This window comes from Buceros rhinoceros, unplaced genomic scaffold (genome assembly GCF_000710305.1).
Source record: "Buceros rhinoceros silvestris isolate BGI_N320 unplaced genomic scaffold, ASM71030v1 scaffold4545, whole genome shotgun sequence".
Classification (NCBI taxonomy): domain Eukaryota; kingdom Metazoa; phylum Chordata; class Aves; order Bucerotiformes; family Bucerotidae; genus Buceros; species Buceros rhinoceros.
Window position 1 is genome coordinate 63,032 of NW_010413339.1, and position 13,607 is coordinate 76,638.

A 13,607-nucleotide genomic window follows, 5' to 3' on the forward strand; every position below is an offset into this window, starting at 1 on the left:
GAGGGCAAAGGTAGGAATTAGAAGCGGGCAATTAGAGAAATTAACAAATTGGCAAAGATTTCTAATAGCCCTGACTGTGACTGGCAGTGGATCACCTGCATTGTGGTAGGCAAATCTGCCACGTGTCCTGTAGACACCATTACAGCTGGTGTAGATTACCCAGGCCAAATTACTCTCATTTTTGAATAGTGTAAACTATTGACTCTTAGAGAATGATCCGGGCATAAAATATTTGACCCCTGTCAGCTGTGAGGAAAATGCAAAACGTCCATCACTGAAATTAGGTAAAGACAAGCAAAGTAAACTTTGCAAACTCCCACTATGGAAAGTTGAATAACACCTCAAAAGTCGGCAATGCTTATATGAAGTGTCATATCGTGCATATCTATTTCAAACTTTTATAATAATCTTAAACTGCAAAGTGGGTTGCTAAATAAAAATGGAGCTTAGTTAAGGCTGGTTACAAAGATGGATGAGAATAAAAATTATTAGACTAACAAGAACTTCAGTGTAATATGAAAATGGCATTTCCCCAGGTGGGCATGTGAGACCTAGCTTTGTGGGAAAGGATTAGAAGCATACTGTCTAGAGTTAGTGGCACCTGTGAGGCATACTGAGAATAAAATTATTGATACAGTGGATATAAGCACTTCTATAATGATGCTTCCTCGTATAAGAAGATTTTACGTGGTTAGGAAAGCTGATGTGGTCTTTTCTGAAATAAAATTGTGTCATTTTGGAACAGCCCTGAGCAGATAACAAAAATCTGCTAAAAGAAACAAACAAAAAAAGTTCCTAATAACCCCAGCACTTGCCCTCCAAATCCCAAAATCTCAAACTAGAAGAGGGATGTGAAAATTGTTACCTGTTCTCATAGGTAGCAGCATTCAATACTTTCCTGGTGAAGCCTTCGTTTAACCACTTGTCTCTTAGTGCGTCTTTAACTCCAGGCCGCTTAGCAGGGTCAGGCTCAAGTAAGGACTGCATGAAGTGTACAGCTCCTGTGCAGTATTCAGATGAAATGGCTTGTTTACTAGTATACCTGATTATTTGAACAGTGCAAAATGTTACTTTTTCAGAAATGTGGCTCTTGCCCTGCTTCTCCGCATTGTGAGAATCTCAGCTAAGATCCAGTCTCTAGGGCTACTTCCAGATTGCTGAATAAAACATCTCTGGCTCTCTGGAACTGCTGTGATCCTCTGTTGTGACCCTATCCCCCCAAGGATGCCCGAGCTGGGTGGGCAGCGTGGGCCAAACCATGCTGGGAGGCATGCCAGGGACCTATGGATGCTGTTGTAGATGCAGCACTGGACCTCACTTCCTAATTTCCTTGATTTACTCCAGTGAATGCAGCTTATGGCATCAATAGCAATCTCAGCATTGAGATCACTCGGCATTTGATTGCAGCTCTGAGAAGGGGCACTTCTATGCCAGCTGAATGTCTAATAGTTATGTTCCTCGCACAAAAAAATTGATAAAACTCTCTATATCAAGGGAGAAAGATGGACCTATGGGCTCAGATAACATGTCGTGCTTTGGCTTCCTGGAGCTGGGACAGAGAAAGCTCGAACATTCCCATATGTCTATCACTCAGATTCAACACTGCATAAAGTACCTCTCTTTCTTTTCTTGGGAAAACTCTACCAAATTCTTCCATATTCCTTGGGGATATTTTGAAATGAGCAAAACGGCAAGTAAGCATTAAACTGGGAACATGCTGCTCCTTTCACTTGTAATCTCCTTCAGAATAACTTAGATCTAAAGTATGCAAAGCCTGTTTACTACTGCTCTGTCACTGAATTCCCAATGGGCAAGGGAACAATGGAGTTATCCACAATCTTCCACTAACTGTGTGGGCTTTGTGAAAAACCAGAGATAATGCATTTATTAGTAGAAGCTATAACAATAGCATAAATAAGAAAAATTAGAAATATAAAAATTGCAGCTATGGAGGGCTTGTAGAAAAATGGAACTGCTATCTGGCAACCAATCTCCAAGGACAGAAACCTTCTGGACAGCTATGGTAGATATCCTCATACCATTAACTCATGAAGAAAAAGAAGTTGAATCATCACATTATCTTAAAACTGTAACTCCGGACTAGATCCAGCTAGCTTAGTCTGGAACAGTCTGCTGCTTCCCAGCGCTTGGCTGCAGGAAGTTGCTGAGGCTAATCTTGGTTCCTAGGCTGATTCTTGCCTGATGTCAGAGCAAAGCTGCTCAAAATGATGAATTTATGAATTTATGAGATATGAATTTATGCTGGTAGCTAGCTAGGCAAAACATGCCTCATTCTGCTTTGCTTTCTGACTTAGTTGATGAAGCTGCACAATAATGGCTGTGAGAAGGGACCAAGCCTTGATGTTCAACAGAGAAGATGCTAGTCCAGCTGGAGAGAAAACAGGGACTAGAGCCTGAGGTGTATAGGAATCATTGTAAAGAAGCAGAATGTTGAGCTTTGAGGAAGTAAATTTTGGACTGCTAACCCAGAGTATATACACCAACATGACTTCTGGGCTTTAGAGGCATGGTCTGTAATCCAGGTTAGAGCTTTTGGGCTTTCCTAGTTGTCCTAAAAGACTCCATAGACTGTACCTCTTTAAAGATTGTCAGTAAAGTTCCTTGAAAAATGTTGTATTTCAGTTCTTTCTCATGGAAACTATGAACAGACTCTTCACAAAAATAACCCTCCCATTTCTTTAATTATCTCAATGTTGTGGGTTCTGTCTGTAGCCAAAAGATAAGCTCTTCAGGAAAAATTATCTAATGTTTTGATAACTGATTTTGGGGAAAAACAGGAAAGAATGACTGGTTATGACGCACAGCATGGGACATACTAAACATGATCGTGTTCTCATTTACTGCACAGCTGCTCCACTTATGTAAAAGCAATGTACATTTTATTCCCCCTGTAAATAAGAACCAAGAATAGTGGTCATTTTAAAAGACAAAAATAAGGAGATCTTGCCTAGGACACAAAAATTTATTTCTAAATGCAAACAAAGTCACTGGAAAAGGTACCTCTTATCTTCCAGAAGATTTCATTATTGCTAAATTCACTTTATTACATGGGTCAGACCTTTTATACATCAGTATTCTTTATAAAAATTGGAGTGCTTTACCAGGAGAGATATCTGGTGGAATATGGCTGATTTCTCCAACTAGCATCTTTTGATGTAGCTGCTTGATATTAAAAGGTTCCACTGTGAAGGGTAGTGTGCCGGTTAGCATAGCAAACATGCTTACACCTCTGCCAAAGAAAAAGAAAAACACCAGAGGACAATATGATGCTAATAATTATTTGTTAAAAAATCCCACAAAGCTATGAGTCAGGTTTCAGAAATTTGCCTCCAGTATTAAGAACAAGGTTACAAATTACCTCTATGCAGAAATCTGTACTGAATAAATGTCTTACGCCTTTTTTCTTTGTGTAAATGCCAGTTTATCTGGAGAAGAATGTTGTGGGAAGTGTGTATAAAATAGACTGACTGTACAGTGAGTGACTGGAAATCCTGCAGTGTTGAAAGTGGAAACCTGCTGTTTATTTTTAAAATAAGCTCATTGGAGTGTCAGTGTAGTTTACCCAGCTCACCAGAAAAAAGCATTTAGGCTTGGAGGCTGAGTGACAACACAGAGCTGGGACTGATGCGATAGATCTTGTTCCAAATAGTAATTCAGTTCTTCTTGCTTTGCTCAGTTTGCTAAATTAGGTGTGACTTATGCCTAGAAGGCATTCATTTGGTAACAGCTTGCTGTTGACTAAAGACTTAAAACTTTAACCCTTGTTAAAAGACTAACAGTCTGCTAGCAGTGATATGCAGACTTTGTGAAGGTTTGCCATTCAGTTTGGAGAAATACCAACATTTGGAAAACTTGCTTATCTCTCCCGAGTTCGTGAATGGGGAGGTTTCCTTGAACACTCTCCATGGTACTTCCTTGCTTCAGCTGAGCTGTGCCACTACAACAGCACTTCTCTTCGCCTTCCTTTGCTGTTTCTCTGTCGAACTCAGTCAAGACAACCATTTTAGTATTTCAGGCAATTCTGATTTAATTGATCTGGTTCGCACATCGGTGTACATACGTTATCTGTGAAACAGACCCACTCTTGGTGTGCGCAACTGCAACCTTTTCTTAAAGTTTTCAGGCAGTTGAAGAACCATTAGAAGATGGTGGCACCTTTTCTAATTGTTGCATTGGATTGCATTTGATCCACCCTTTAACTAGCTAAAACCCAAATATCAGTAATAATCAACGGAAAAAGATGGGCCATTCCTCTTCTTTATTATAGGAGATAAAATGTGTAACCTGTAGATGCAGTAAACTCCTTGTTTTCCTTAATTGGAGTCCATTCAGGTTTGTGCTACCTACGAAGTAACTCACTCCACCTTTTAGTTATAATCTGGTATAAAAGGTATATAAGGTATGAATGAAGGTCTCATACCTCTGCTATAGTCATGTCTTTGGTCTGCATGTTCCAGAGAGTCAATTTTTCTGTTTAGATTTCTCCTTTGGGCAAAATATGCCTTAGACAGAAAATGCCCACTTGCCAGCTTAGAGCTTCCAGGGCTTCTGATTTTGACAGAAGTTACTCAGATATCAGTTGAACCTGTCTGCTAGGACAGAAGGGTGGTGGGTTCATCTGAGGGGTTAGGTATGTACTGGTTCTTTCTCTGTCTTTTCAGAACAGGCTTGTACATCCAGATACCCAACATTCTGCTGACTTCCCTAGCCACAGGGTTTCTCCAGAACAGCATGTTTAGTGCTTATTCGTTTTTTTCTCCAGTATTTTGCAACGGATACACATTTCAAGATACTTTTTTCACATCCATTTTTTTTTTCTGTCAACCCTTCTCTGATATAGCTCTACTTTCACCATTGATGCCCTGAAGTTGAGTGCCACCATCTCATTTATATCAGTCTTGTCTAAACCATTCAGTGCGGAGAGTGCCTTGGTAAGTATATTTTTACATCTACTTACATGGACCAGACATCCACCTTTGGACCGTATTTCCTATGAGCAAGGAGTTCTGGGGCAGCATAAGCTGGGCTTCCGCACTGGGTATGTAACAGTTCCTGGGAGAGACCCTCGAACCTTGCAGTATTGCTCAGTCCAAAATCTGACATTCACAAAAACAAAGACAAAGATGTTTTAGTCTCTTCTCAAAATACTTTAACTTTACCAAATAGCTGAAAATGGGAGAAAGATGAAAACAGCAATTAGTCTCAGCTGTGGATGCCAATTTGGGTTCAAATAAATCTGCCATGAATTAGCAGATGAAGTTACCCAGCCATGGGGCTGGTTTAGTTGGTTTTGGTGTAGCTGTTTTAGTTTGCCTCAGCTGACTCTTGCTAGTGCAAGATCTTAGCTATAGAGCAGCATTAGTGTGGCTTAAGGAGCTACAGCATTGGCTCAGCCGGGTGTGCTTTAGGCCCTTGTAAACAGGGGGTAAAATGTGCTATCTTAAGCCTTTTTCTCTGTATATGTGCGTGTGTGCAAGGGGGAGGGAAGAGAAAGGTGTGATTGTAAAGGCCTGGCTAGCTATAAAAAGGTGAAGAGTTGGTGCCTTTTTTCTCAGAGGTGTTAAGCTTTTTAAAAGTTTGGGAAACACTGGGTTAAACATATGGTGTCTCTAAGAGTGATCTTCCCTTGCGGGGATTTTTCCGTGTGGTTTCCATAGAATAAAACTAATGTTTCTCTGAGCTGTGTTAACTGCTTAGTGCAAATTCCCTCGTTTTAATAAATGTTTGCTTCACAACACTATCACGGTTTCTGTTAGTGACCAAAACAGTCTTTTTTTTTTAACACATACCAAATGATGTTTCTAGTTGGAGCAACAACTCGACAGAAGCTAATGTGTCTGTACCTGTGTTTCACCCCAGCAGATTTATTTCTTTGTTTACAAATCACTTCTGCTAGGAATGGCTTTCTACACGTAAAAGCTGTAATTGTTTCTTGATTCTCTAGCAATACGCAAGGGAAAACAATAGGCAAAACTGTTTTCCTTGCTTGCTTAAAAATATGTTTTAGTTAAAGCACAAATAAACAAGCTGTTAAGTTATACTTCATAACTTTCATTCGTTCTAAAAGCTCAGATATGTTTATTGTATAATCTCACACTCATAAAATGTGCTGTTTAAATAGTAGCTGAACTGTCACTGAAAGTCACGCAAAATAAAAAGCTGAAAACAAACTTCACAGATAACATGCACTTACCAACGATTTTGATGTTGTTGTTCTCATCAAGAAGAAAATTTTCAATTTTTAGGTCCCTGAAATGAAGACAGAAATCAAACTTTAAGATGCCCAATGTCTTAGCTAACCATTTGCAGATAGTTTTTAGCAAAATTAATTGAAATAATAACAATAGTTCTGCACAGCTCTGCCTACAATTGTAACAAGATCCTTATTCCTTCCTGAAGTTTCCAGTTGGGAAAATGGAAACTTTGTGTATTTCAGGGAATATTTAATCACTATTTTTTATTTTAAATAGACTGTTAATTTTAGGAATCATCCATTCTACTGATGTACTTTTTTGAAAAAATGAACAGCATTTATTTCTTCTTTTTAGTAAAAAAGAAAGTTGCACATACTTGGGCTGGAGTTTTTTTGTCTTTGAAGTCCTGAATGCTGCTGAGGATTTCTGCTTTCTTTGTGAGTAAATTGTACCTGAGAGATATGAAGGATGAGAAGGGAACTGGAGAGTGAGCTCCGCCTTGCTTGTGCAGAGGGTAGGCATACCAAAGCAGGGTCAGGGACAGATACACTGAAGGTGGAGACATTGCCATTGTTTATGGAAACAGGGTCAACCACTATTGGCTGCCCCAGCAGAAGGCCATAAATCAGAGCTGCAGGAAAAGTGCTGTTAGGTGTCTCAGGTTCTAACTTGCTTATTGTGGGAGCATTTATATCCTTACAAATTCAAACCAAAAACCAGGATATTGATCCACTGTGGGAAGTGCCTGAAGTGGCAGCTGAAATCTTTCACAGCATGGAGGGGTGCTTAGCCAGTGTAATTTGGGTGTTGGGAGCTGGTGCAGGAGCCTGCAATGCTTTGTGGGCTCCCATCGCAGCCTCTCATGCGCTGCCTGGGGGCTTCCCTCAACTTTGCGGGCGTTGTGGGAGGACAGAGCAAGTTGCAGAAGCAGCTCCAGGTATGTGGATATCCCTCCCAGCCTCTCAGAAGTTGTAAGCACTTTCGGGAGCTCAAAGACCTCAAAGAGTACAGGAGGACAAACCAAAAGAAGGGATGGGAATAAGGACAGGAACAAGGAGCAAGGTTGCGAAGGACTGGTGCTGCACTGAGCTGTTGCAGGGCAATAAGTCTGGATGTGTACCTGGTGGTGCTGATGGGTGGTTTTATCGGAGCATCCTTTTATCTCTGTGGTTCTGGATGGGACAGCATTGCACTTGAAATCCTCTGCTGCCCCAGGCTAAGGATGAGGTGGAGATGGCTTTGATGATAACTTTTTAATCGGTTTTAACTTGAATAACGTGTTTTCTGAGTGGCAGCTAAGCCAGTGCCCAAAGGCTGGGAGGTAGATTTGAGATAACTTTGTTCATAGCTTATCCCTGTGACACAACCCTCTGTGGTTTAAAACAAGTTGTGTTTCAGGCCCCTGCAGAGCTGGCATTTCTATCAGATTTAGCACCCTACAGTGCACGCTGATGACTTTTACTACACTACAATTAAATAATGTTACACTGGATTGGACAACTGCTCTTGTGGAGGCTGAGCTGGGTGCTCACACAGTTAATAAAAATGTATGCTTTCTTTCCTGAAAAAAAACAGTAATGGTCACTATTAAAGTTTACATAGTGTCAGAAGTTATCATGCATCAAAGACACATCTTCTTTTTTACCAAAGGAAACTTCTCCAGAAATGCTCTAAGTTTAAGCAACATCATGAATATTTCTCATTCCCTCGGAGACTTCAGAGAGAGCGCCTAGAGGGCACCTCGTGGTGCCTCTCACGGTCTTTGGTCTGGTGATTCAAAATATACATAACATTTTTATACGGGAGGAAGGAAAATATCGGGGAAAAATATCTGAGAAAAATTAGGAGCTGTGAATACAAGCAAGTCACTGTCATTTAGCAAGTGCCAGTGTTAGGAGCTGGTAGCTGATTTTGTGCATGTGCTAGACCAATCCAATTGGCAAGGTAATGTGGTTTAGCTTATATGTCTTTATTTGAAGTTTTTAAGTTTGGATGCATTACCTCACCACTTGGCCGTGTATAGAGCAGGTACAGGCATAATTAGCAGAGCTCAGCTGATGAGCGTTAGTTTGTGAAGCTGTTGAACATGATCTTGTGCCTGAGTCATCTTATATCTGGCGCAGTAAAATGCTGTGTGCTAGGAGAACAGACAAGTGAGTCAATGCTCTGTATTTTGGATCGTTTTGGCAACTGTGGCATCAAAATCAATGGTGATCTTGTGTGGACAAGGAAAGTACTACCTTTACTGTGAAACGTAGACTCAACCTTAATTTAAGCTGTAAGGATTTGTGGATCAGTGTTCATCACTAAAATGTGCTGAATAGGAAAAGTAAATCTCAAGAAACAAAATAGCTGTCAAAACATATCAGAGGACTCATGATGAGCAGTATCAACTAGGAATAAAAATAGTTACAAAACTGGCCAGTTTTTCATCAAGTATATTGTTAAGACAATAGAAAATACTGGTTTTCTGAGGTACATACCAGGGCTGAAAATCGAGAATGTTCATGAGACACTTCTGAGCAAAAGTAAATTAAATTACCAAATTCCTAAGCTCATCACTTAGGAATGAGACCTTGCAATCACCAGGCACCTCCATTCTAGTGAAATAAAGGGGCCCCAGGCACAGAGCCAAGCATTGTCACACAATTATCCCTCTCTTGAACCGTGATACCTGGTGTGATTTTACCAGCACCCTCCCCGTGGAGCAGCAGCTGTTCCCAACAGGCAACTTGGGAGCCCTCCTTTCCTTGTGTTAAAGCAATGCAAAGGGTTGAGCTTTGCTCAGTGCTTTGATGAGAAAATCAGATTGCCTTTGTGAGGTAACTTTCCTATTTCTGTGCCCTTCTTTCTGGAAACATTGATGCCTTCTTTTCAGAAGAGGAAACACCCACAATTACGGGTTTAAATGCCTTAGTTTAAATGCCACAGTGAGCTGCTATTGGTCACTGCAGCTGGACCTGAGCAGGGAAGCCCTTCCAGATCCTTCCCAATCTGCTTCTGATTTGAGGTCAAGGCCACACCTCTGAATGTCAAAGCTAGCAGCAGCTCATAAGTTGAAGTACTGCTGACCCACCCTATACCTGTGATCCAGCAAGAGCTGCTGCTGGATCGTGCAACTTCGTAAACCCTATAACAAGGCACTTGAGAGCCAGGAATGAATTTTGCGTTGGTGAGGGGGGATTGATACTTAAGCAAGTCTCTGGAAGAGCTCACACCTCTTCATACCTGGCTGCTCTCAGGGTGTACAGTCCTCAGAGCCCCTGCAAAGCTTTCCCAGCAAACCATTACCAGCAGAAAAAGATAAAAATAGGGGAAGAAGTAAGAAGTCAGGCTACTCCCCCAGTCACTGGGAAAAGATGCTTGCAAACAAAAAGAAGGGAAGAGGGCTTGAGAAATGAGTGAGAAATATTGTTATGGGAAGAACGTATAAATGTTATGATCATGAGCACTGAAGATTAGTTAGGGAAACAGCAAGGCAGGGATGTCAGCCTGGACTAAATGGGTGAAGCCTCCTGGGTCTATTTTCTGGTGGGGGTTTTTTTGGGTTTTTTGGGGTGGTTTTTTTTTTTGTTGTTGTTGTTTAAATTCTTCAGGTCAGATACTGACTATTTCTTTATTGTTTATTCCTTCTTAATTAATAAATCCAGTATAATTAAGTGCTGGATTGCAAGCACTTCAAATCACAAAGTGCTTGTACATGCTGAGCTATCACATTCACAGTTTGTTTCATGGTTGCTGTAACGATAATCGACTGGATTACTTGTTATGCCCTGTGGGTTTTCTTGATGAGTGCATACACCATTTAAAATTAAGGATCTGATTAACCATGAATTAATACATAATACAGGAAAACAATGGGAAAAGTTGCTTCCTGCCTACTGTCCCACCTAAAATGTCAGTCCTTATTCTGCTGCTCATGGCTTATGTGCCAAGATCCCTGGTGGAGGAAAGAAGATCAGCTCTCTTTACATGGGCTGCTCGGGTTCCTCTAGCAGTGGCTGCCATTGTGATCTGTCCGCATAATGCAAAAGCCGTTGCAGAACGTCAGCGACCTGCCACAGGCCTGGACCACCAGGACTATGTCCTCTATGCAAACAGTGAGCAGCGATTCCTCAATCCTCAGTCCCAAGTGATGCGTTGTTATTTCAATAAGTTGTGGTTAACCAAATGAAATAAATATTTATATGCATAGCCACACTGAAATTCTTGAATTAGATACACATTTGTCACCAGCTGATTCTGAGAAAATCACAGAATTGCAAAACGGTGGGTGTTAGAAGGGACCTCTGGGGATCATCTAGTCCAACCCTCCCCGGGTAAAGCGTGTTTGTCTAGAGCAGGTTGCACAGGATCATGTCCAGGTGGGTTTTTAATATCTCCAGAGAAGGAGACTCCGCAACCTCTCTGGGCAGCCTGTTCCAGTCCTCTGTCACTCAAAGTAACGAAGTTACTCCTTGTGTTCAGATGGAACTTCCTGTGTTCCAGTTTGTGCCCATTGCCCCTTGTCCTGTCGCTGGGCACCACTGAAAAGAGTCTGGCCCCATCCTCTTGACGACTGCCCTGTAGATGTTTACAAGCATTGATAAGATCTCCTCTCGCTCTTCTCTTCTCCAGGCTAAACAGACCCAAGTCTCTCAGTCTTTACTCATAAGACACGTGCTCCAGTCCTCTAATCATCTTTGTAGCCCTCCACTGGACTCTCCAGTAGTTCCTTATCTCTCTTGAACTGGGAAGCCCAGAATTAGGCATGCTACTCCAGATGTTACCTCACTAGGGCATAGTAGAGTGGGAGGTGAACCTCTCTCAACCTGCTGGTCACACTCTTCTTAATGCACCCCAGGATACCATTGGCCTTCTTGGCCACAAGAGCACACTGCTGGCTCATGGTAGATTGTGATCTACCAGGACTCCCAGGTCCTTCTCTGCAGAGCTGCTTTCCAGCAGGTCAACCCCTAACCTGTACTGGTGCATGGGGTTATTCCTCCCCAGGTGTAGGACCCTATGCTTGCCCTTGTTGAACTTCATTCGGTTTCTCTCTGCCCAGCTCTCCAGTCTGTCAAGATCTTGCTAAACGGCAGCACAGACTTCTGGTGTAATCAGCCTCCCCTCCAGGTTTTGTTATGATCAGCAAACTTGCTGATGGTACACCCTGTCCCTTCATCCAGGTCATTGATGAATATGTTGAAGAAGACTGGACCCAGTACTGACCCCTGGGGAACACTGCTGGCTACAGGCCTCCAACTATACTCTGCACCACTGATCACAACCCCCTGAGCTCTGTTGTTCAGGCAGTTTATCACGGCAAAGTACTGATTTGTAGTGGTCATCATTTCTTGTCCCTAGACTTTGTTACTCTACTCCGCAAGGAGTGTGTAGCAGCTTATCTTCTACTGTCACTGAGAAGAAAATGCTTTATTAAGATGGGTTAAGAGAACATAATCTTCTTTACAATCCCTGTTTTTATAGGGGAAAATTAAAGAAATACTCTCAGTGAAGAAGAGCACTCTACATCCTTGCACACTTTCTTTTCTCACTGTTGTTTGGAAGTGGGGAAAGATCTTACCTGTGAACAATCCCCTGGCAATGCAGATGTTCTACTGCAGACAGTATTTGCCGCGTGTACGTCCTCACTTCCCTTTCTGGCAGCCTCTTTTTATCACAAATCCTGTCCAGGAGGTCTCCGCCGAGGCACAGCTCCATTACCATGTAATAGGAGTTGTTGGTCTCCAAGGTCTCATATAGCCGAACAACATTGGGGTGCTTAATCATCTGGTGTATCTGTGGCTCACGCTTCATGTTTTTTAAAACATAGGAATCCTGCTTGGCTTTTCTCTTGTCAATGACTTTTATGGCTACCTAAAATGCAGGATATATGCAAATCGGCAACAAGATTCACAACCCAGCTTAATTTTCAAAAGGATGGGGAGTAAATTGACATGTGGGAGAAGCTGTTCTTGAAATGGTGTTGATAATCAGAATTACAGTGGAAGACATTCCCAATGACAATATACACTTTTTATTTCTCTTGAAAACCAAAACAGGAAGGCTGAACTCTATCATGTGTATCCCTCTGGTTGCTTTAATAAATACGCATATATGAAATGTTCTCAAATGCAAAAATTCTCTACGTGCTTGACTGGTAACTGCATCTGTACTGTACCACATCTTTTTTGTAACATGCTCTCTTCTGACTGTATCTAGAAGCCCCTCAAGATACTGGCTCTGATGGGCTATGGTTAGACCCTTTGCAGTTTGGGAAGCTAGTCAACTAGTGGAGCTGCTGAAGCCACAAGAAAAGTAAAAATCAAAAAGCTGCTCGATAGTAATCCACCTTTCCACAGTTACGTCTAGTGGTACGTTATTTTAGCCCATCTAAGCTAGAGAAAACAGAAGTTATCTGTGTCCTGCCATATAAATGATGACTGTTGGAGTGGCAGGCTTTTCAATAAGTGTTGTCCGTAAAGGTCAGATACGCAACACTAATTACTCAGGGACAGGAGATTTTAAATTGTCCTTATGCCATTACCGTATTCTCTTCCAGCAGGAAGGTGTCTTTGTTGTTTATATTGGTTTATAATTGTGAAAACAGTTGCACTCAATACATAGTCACACATGTGACTGATTATACATGAGAAATAAACTCAATTTATCAGGATAAGGGTCAGAGGATAATTCACTGAGTAGATTGTGGTTTGCAGATTAAGTGGTCTGAAATTTTCAGACATACATTAGTGTGAGGTTTCTTGCAATTCCTAGTTCATGGTAGCCTCTCATTAGGAGCTTACCTTTTCCCCCGTGGGGATGTGCAGCCCCTCCATCACCTTGGCGAAGGAGCCCTTGTTGATCATTTTGCCAACTAGGTAATTTCCAACTCGTTTGGAGTGAGGGAAAGTCTTCCCGGTCTCTTGGGGCATCTTGTTAAAACAAGCAGGTATTTTTATATCCTTTAAGTTTTTCTCCCATTCTGGTATTATCCCATCCAAGTTGACAGTGTCTGTCACTTTGTCATCCAAGCCTGCTTTCACCGCTGTGGGCATCCCTGCACAGTCGGATTTGTATTGCTACTTTCCAGATGCAGCTTCTGATTCACAGCAGATCCAGGCATTAAATCTGCATATCTTGCGGTGCAAGTGCTGTTCTGCTGATCACAGAGCAACTAATCCTTTCCCTCCCAGACTCACTGTTTGTCACTGATCTCTAGCCTGAGCACACAGATCTGCTGAAGCAGAACCAAGTGGTAGATTATTAACCTAACCTGATACTCCGTGTCAGTTAATGCTCCAGAGCTGCCAAGTCAGATGACACGTAATCCCAGCATTAGCCTGGAATATATGGCTCTCTTCCTCCTACAGTAGTTCCCTAAACACATGCTCAGTGCCTGATGCACCA

General features: G+C 41.8%; 1 protein-coding gene across 1 annotated transcript in view; it reads right to left on the reverse strand.

Moving 5' to 3' along the window:
* LOC104493922 (hormonally up-regulated neu tumor-associated kinase homolog A-like) overlaps window positions 1-13,255 on the reverse strand; it is a gene marked incomplete at its 3' end in the record, with an annotated part of 21,049 nt that extends 7,794 nt beyond the window's left edge. Inside the window, exons 1-6 of the mRNA XM_010136690.1 lie at window positions 13,004-13,255; window positions 11,782-12,074; window positions 6,215-6,270; window positions 4,979-5,117; window positions 3,123-3,250; window positions 866-1,001 (exon numbers count right to left, since the gene is read on the reverse strand). Coding sequence (XP_010134992.1) covers window positions 866-1,001; window positions 3,123-3,250; window positions 4,979-5,117; window positions 6,215-6,270; window positions 11,782-12,074; window positions 13,004-13,255 — 1,004 coding nt within the window. The remainder of the gene's footprint in view (window positions 1-865; window positions 1,002-3,122; window positions 3,251-4,978; window positions 5,118-6,214; window positions 6,271-11,781; window positions 12,075-13,003) is intronic.
* Between the last annotated feature and the right edge of the window lie 352 nt (window positions 13,256-13,607).